At 46.7% G+C, this 6537-nt stretch overlaps 1 protein-coding gene across 1 annotated transcript; it reads left to right on the top strand.

Annotated features, from left to right (window-relative positions):
- Positions 1-433: 433 nt before the first annotated feature.
- Positions 434-5148, top strand: GRXCR2 (glutaredoxin and cysteine rich domain containing 2). The gene is made up of 3 exons (XM_010170993.1): positions 434-778; positions 3319-3534; positions 4969-5148. Exons 1-3 carry the CDS (start codon positions 434-436, stop codon positions 5146-5148), a joined length of 741 nt encoding a protein of 246 aa, XP_010169295.1.
- The last annotated feature ends 1389 nt before the right edge of the window (positions 5149-6537 follow it).

A 6537-nucleotide genomic window follows, 5' to 3' on the forward strand; every position in this document is an offset into this window, starting at 1 on the left:
GCTGGATTGCTTTTTCTGTGAACTTGTCTTTTTAACTTCTCACCTTGTCAGAAAATTGTGAAAAGCTGCTGGGATGGTGTATTTGGGGTAGTTCTTATCACAGCACATAGCAGAAACATTTCCATGGTTTCAGAGCATGGGCAGAGTTTCCTGTTTAATCCTATCCTCCCCACGTTACCTCCTTTCCTCTTGTGGTAAGCCAGCCTGGACACCAGTCACCAACCTGCCTTATATTTCACAAAGAGAAAATATCGATGGTAGTGAATATCTATCAATATTTAATACAGTGGTGTCAGTTTTGCTGTAAGATGAGCGGAACCACTAGAAACCTTGAATTATACATTGCGTGGCTGGGGGAAGCTGGGGAGAGTTTTCTTTTGGGCCAGAAGCTCTTGGAGTCTATCTCCAGGACCTGCAGCTTGAAATCCTAATAATGGATGAGCACCAGAAGAAACTCAGTCAGCGACATGAGGGAAGGCCCCGCAAAGTGAGGTTCAAAATATCGTCAGCCTACAGCGGCCGAGTGCTGAAACAAGTCTATGAAGACGGGCAGGAACTCGAGCCCCCGGCCAAAGAGCACTCTCGGCGTTTTCTCCGCCACAGCTTCGAGCCAGCAGGTGATTTCTGTGGAGCTGGGGAAACACCAGAAAACAGGTTTTACTCGCCAGCCAAGCTGACTGCCCAGCGGATCAGCATATTCAAAGAGGATAAGAAATACAGTCTCGCCAGTAACTCGCCTCTCCTCAGCGACTACCAGCCCGGCGACAGTCACTGCAGGGTAAGTCATGTCCAACTGCTTGAAACCACCTGCAGACTAAACCATTCTTCCAGTAGTATGGTAACAGGAGCCTCCAACTGGAACCTCGTTCAGATAAAACTCAGTTTGGTCAGCCCAGGATTGTAAAAGGGTGATTGTAAATCTTCAGCCTTTACCTCACGAATTCTGTATTCTGCTGGAAATGGCAGGAGCTGTGTGTTTTGCAGCAGCACAGGCAGCAAGTGAACAGCATCTGCAAGCCACGTTCCATCTTCTCGCTGGGCTGATCTGCATCTGGGCACTTTGTAGAGTAAGATAAAACATTTCCATAGATATCAATATCTATACATAGTAACCCTAATGCATCTAAAGCAGTCAAATGTAAGGTGGGTATTATCATAATTAGTTATATTTAAAACATTGAAGTTGCCTGACTTGAGCTGGCAAAAAGGTTGGTGCCACCGGCAGTGTACCAGTGAGCCTCGGAGCGAGGCACCCGCATCCTCTGGCAAGTCAGAATTACCCCTCAGCTGCTCTGAAAATCCCAGCTTAGCTTCACTGGATATTTTGCTAACATATAATTAACACCACTGAGATAGAAGAGCCTCTTTAGTCCTAATAAAAAGCCATACATGTGTAATGTATGTTAAATTGATTAACGCACAGGGAATATGTTCATTACCATCTCGAATTAGAGTTCCGTATCTTTTACTGCTATTTGGTTTTATCAAATCTAGATGAACCAACTAAACAATTCCTATAACAGTGTTGGCGTATCGTCACGATTGATAACACAGCCATGTCATGCTGATAGGCAAACTCAGTGGAGCACGTTACATTGATATCAGCAGCAGCCCTGTAAAGCTCAAGGTGAGCCTGCTCAGAGAAGAGATGGCAAAGGCGGAGGGAGGGGAGGTCAGCTGGCTCGCTGATTTCATATCTGGCCTTTCCCTGGGAGATGGCTCACTCCGTTCCAGTTCAGACTGAATGAGGAGCTGTTTGTTGGCCAGTTGTCCAGCCCCCCCAACCATCCCGGTCCTGCCACCTCAGCTTGGTGGTGATGCCCCAACCGCCTGCAGAAAGGTCAGGAATTGAGTGTGTCTCCAGAGGGACATGTGAGGTCCCTCAAGTGCCCCAATCGCTGCGATATAAAGTAAGATGTGTCATCATCCGCTGTGGTCTTTGGGTAAATAAGGAATGGCACTCTGGCACTTACACAACTAAAGAGACTGAAGTGCTTTAAAAAGTATAAAATGCTTTTTATGGCCTTGATTTGAATACATTAAAAGTCTATTAATTCTTGGTGCTAATCAAAGTTGTGTGTAGGAAACCCAGATGGCTGATATTTGAACTATATTTAGTTGATACATTCGGCATCTAGTTTAACTGAAAATATCAAACCACGATGAATCTCTCCCGCCTAAAGACAGAGCACTAATGTGATCTTATCCGTGCTGTTAATTTGTTCTGCATTCCTGGGTAACACTCATCTCTAGTCCCTAGCTTCCCTAACCATAAATACCTTGAATAACGACGCTATCCAGCACCAGCTCTGTTTTGTGTCAACATGCACTTGGTATTCGGAGACACCACGTCTGTGTAACACACACACAAGGCTTTTAAAGCCTTCTGCAGACAGTAAGGATTTGTGCTCACCTGCCTCCCCCTTCATGCTTTGCTCCACAGAGGAGCGGGTGCCCAGTTGCCAGGAGAGCCATGGCCACCTCACGTCAGCCGATGCCACTCTGGCAGGGTATTTTCTTAGGAGAACATCTCCTTTTGCATCGCTTCTTGACACAGATACTTAAACAGAGGGAAACACGAAGAGTGTGTAAAACAATAGGCTACGGTACCTGCCATGTGATACCTAGTGCTGCTTTCAGAGAAATGTCTGAACACACCACGTTTGGCTTTGAAATCCTTAGAAAAGCGAACACATTCAAGTGTGTCCAGAGCTGGTTATTCAGACTGGCTCCTCGCTGTTACAAACACAATTTATCATTAGATAATGAGGTTTTGCTATTACCTGGCCCTTTTGCCAGCATTAATAAATTACAAAGAAGAGCTTTCTCTCAAATCTGAAAAGCCTCATCGAAGGCTTTGGTCAGAAGAGGTCACCATCATGGGGAATTTCTACTTCTGGCCAAAAACATGAAAACCCCTCTCCATCTCCCAGCCCCAACTTTTCAGCTTTTGAAGAAATGTAGGTCAGTCCCCAGTGCAGAGGCTGCTTCTCCATATACACCAACACCACTGCTCTTAGAATTTGGCCTTTTTTTCTTGCATACGGGCTGGAATGAGAATTTACATCCTACACAGCTTTCCCCATCCAGAACATTAAAGTGAGGATCCTAAGACGTGACCTGAAGTCTTGGTCTGATCCAATAACTCCTTAGGGCTGTCCCTCCATCCTGCTCTGGGTGGTGGTGGGGAGCTGGCTTGGTCTGCAGAGCCAACTGAGCAATCACTGCACAGAGGGGATGTCCTCTGGGAGTCCAGGGACCAGTGGTGTTTGTAGAGTGTGCTTGTACAGGTGAGACACTGATAAGATCCTTCTACAGGCTTCCCCAATTCTAGATTTTGGCAAGATCATCATCTACACCAATAACCTGAAAATCATCCGTGCACCAATGGACCAGAAAGAGCTCATGAGAAGGATCGTCCAGACCGAGGGAATAAATGACTGGGCATTCATGTACCGGGAAAGGAAAGAAAGATTTGGTGGTGGACATAAAAAAGATGTGGAAAAAAAGGTTTCCTGCAACCAGCATGTGCAGGTAAAAGAAAATGGAAAGGGTTTTGGTTTGGTTTTTTTTTCCCCCTTAAGGCTTTTGAATCTTAGAGCCCTGACCAGACAACTATGTATTCCCACCCAAGCCCCAGCTGTGTCTGTATCTGGCACTTAACTAAATTTGGATTAAAAGCATCACTTTGTTCCTCTTCCCACTCGGGAGAGGACTGATCAACGCTGCGCTGCCGTTTGCGCTCTGGGACAGCTGCTCTGTTTTCCGATGCTCACGTCTCCCACTTGATTCTTCCCCTGGAGATCACTGATGCTTTTGTAGCTTGGCTTAGGTCCTTCTTCACCATCACAGTGGAATAAGAGCAGCCTGGAGTTTCTTCAGCCTGAGAAGGCTAAACACAGCTGTTCTGTGGTTGAGACTGCCCAAGGCTAAAATTTTAATATCAGCTGAAATAAGATTGTGCATTCCACTTTTTTTTCTCATGGGTTAGTCTTTGTTGGTCAGAATCCCAATTAGTCCGACCATAATTTGATCCCACAAAACATAATGTTGTCATGCAGGGCAAATCCGAAACATCACAGCTCTGCAGATCTGAGACCAGCCTGTGCTGAGTGCAGGTCGCCTTGGGACTTCTGCACCCGCCAGCCTTGCTCATGGCTCCTGTGCACAAAGACCCCCTGAAAACTGAAAACAGCCTCAGAAACTAAATGGGAATTTTGGCCTCTGTCAGTTTTGAAATAAACTTGATTTTCAGAAAGAGGGCTTAAGCATAAAAGCCAAGATTCATCCCATCTACTGGCAGACACCTATCTGGGTCATCAAGGAATGACTCCTGGCCTTTGGGGAAATACATGTCAAAAAGGACGTGTGTAAGGTAAGTGAGTGGCTGCCTCCAGCTGCTCTCACTGGAGGAGCAGCTTTGGAGAAGGACAACAGCTCCTGCAAGGCATTGATACAGAGAACTTTGTTAACCCTGTAAGAACTCAGCAAAGTACTTCTGTTCTCCTAGATGTTTGGGAACAAGAAGTAAAACTCAAAGGTCCTAAAACTGTGTGGTTGTTTTTTTGTTTTTGTTTTTTTTTAGAATAATTTTAGGCTTCCTATACTCAAACCCGAGGATACAGAGCTGAGAAGATGGATGTGTTAAGAAATGACAGGGAGATAGATGGGTGCAGCTATGCAGACCCTTGCAGGAGGAGAAAGATGAATTTGAAAGCATTGGGTTGTAAGCCAAGTCACATTAACTTCTCATTTTGTAGAAGTAACCACAAATTGTCCTCAACTAGAGGGAGCCTTTTTCTTAAAGATCTGGCTGTAGAGAACTGAACATTATTGGCAGAGGGACATGTCAGGAGCAACCATTACTCGAAAGACCAGAAGACAGAATTTCCCTCCTTCAAGTATGTTGCTGGCTTTGGTGCCTGATAGCCAGTAACAGAATTTTTTTTCATGATCTTTCTCTTTCAGGAAGGAGATGCTGAACACTGTTGTTCCCAGTGTAAAGGGTCAGGCTCTGCTCCTTGCTCACTGTGCCATGGAAGCAAGTTTTCAATGCTGGCAAACAGATTCAGAGAGTCCTATAAGGCTCTTCGATGTCCAGCTTGCAACGAAAGCGGCCTGCAGCCCTGCCAGACCTGTGCTGCCTGACCAGGACCATCGTCCCCGCAGCAGGCTACAAGCACCAGAGCAGCATCCACCCAGAGGGTGGTGAGACGCTGGCCCAGGGTGCCCAGAGAAGCTGTGGCTGCTCCTCCCTGGAAGTGTTCAAGGCCAGGTTGGATGAGGCTTTGAGCAACCTGGTCTAGTGGAAGGTGTCCCTGCTGATGGCAGGGGGGTTGGGACTGGGTGAGCTTTAAGGTCCCTTCCAATCCAAACCATTCCATGATTCTGATTTTGTTGAAAACTGAATTATTTAACCTTCAAGCAGCCTTGCTATAATGACAAGTTTTTATAAGACGGGAAAGGCATGTCCTACATATTTCACTGTAAATGCGACTACTGCTGCTGACTGTCCCTCCACGTGCATCTGTCTGACTTCTGAATCAAGCCTGGCTTTTGCAGCAGTGCTGTCTGCAGGGGTGATCCTTTCCCGATCCCAGAGGAAGCCAACTGCCTTCGGAAGCTATGCACCTGCGTAACTGCCTCCGGCACCTGGGACTCAGCCTGGATTTGCTGGCACTGTCCCTGGGTTGGGTACCTGGTGCTTGGCACGGCCAGTCCCGACCCACGAGCCACTCCAGTGACATCATGAAAAGCAGCAGAAGAAGGGGCAGTTTGGGCACGTCGGTAACATGTCAGGGTGTAAAGTCTGTTTGTATGGCAGCAGCAGAGCAGAGCCTCCCCTAGGTTTTAAAAACTGAATTATTTAACCTTCAAGCAGCCTTGCTATAATGACAAGTTTTTATAAGACGGGAAAGGCATGTCCTACATATTTCACTGTAAATGCGACTACTGCTGCTGACTGTCCCTCCACGTGCATCTGTCTGACTTCTGAATCAAGCCTGGCTTTTGCAGCAGTGCTGTCTGCAGGGGTGATCCTTTCCCGATCCCAGAGGAAGCCAACTGCCTTCGGAAGCTATGCACCTGCGTAACTGCCTCCGGCACCTGGGACTCAGCCTGGATTTGCTGGCACTGTCCCTGGGTTGGGTACCTGGTGCTTGGCACGGCCAGTCCCGACCCACCAGCCACTCCAGTAACATCATGAAAAGGAGCAGAAGAAGGGGCAGTTTGGGCACGCTGGTAACATGTTGGGGTGTAAAGTCTGTTTGTATGGAAGCAGCAGAGCAGAGCCTCCCCTAGGTTTTAAGTTGCTGAATGTTTTCAAACTACAGTGTCTTTGGTAGTTAACTCTGTACTCGCCCTGCAGTGTCACAAGCGTTTCCCAAAGATTTTGCCAATTCTGACGTCTGCTTTAGTGGACATAATGATTCCTTTGGGGTCTGATTTATGGCAAGAAATTGAAAACCCTTCCCAAACCCGGAGCTATAAAAAATGTACAATAATTATTATAAATAGACGCTATTAAGTTTTTAGCCT

Source organism: Antrostomus carolinensis, unplaced genomic scaffold (assembly GCF_000700745.2).
Source record: "Antrostomus carolinensis isolate BGI_N321 unplaced genomic scaffold, ASM70074v2 scaffold33246, whole genome shotgun sequence".
In the NCBI taxonomy this organism is placed as follows: domain Eukaryota; kingdom Metazoa; phylum Chordata; class Aves; order Caprimulgiformes; family Caprimulgidae; genus Antrostomus; species Antrostomus carolinensis.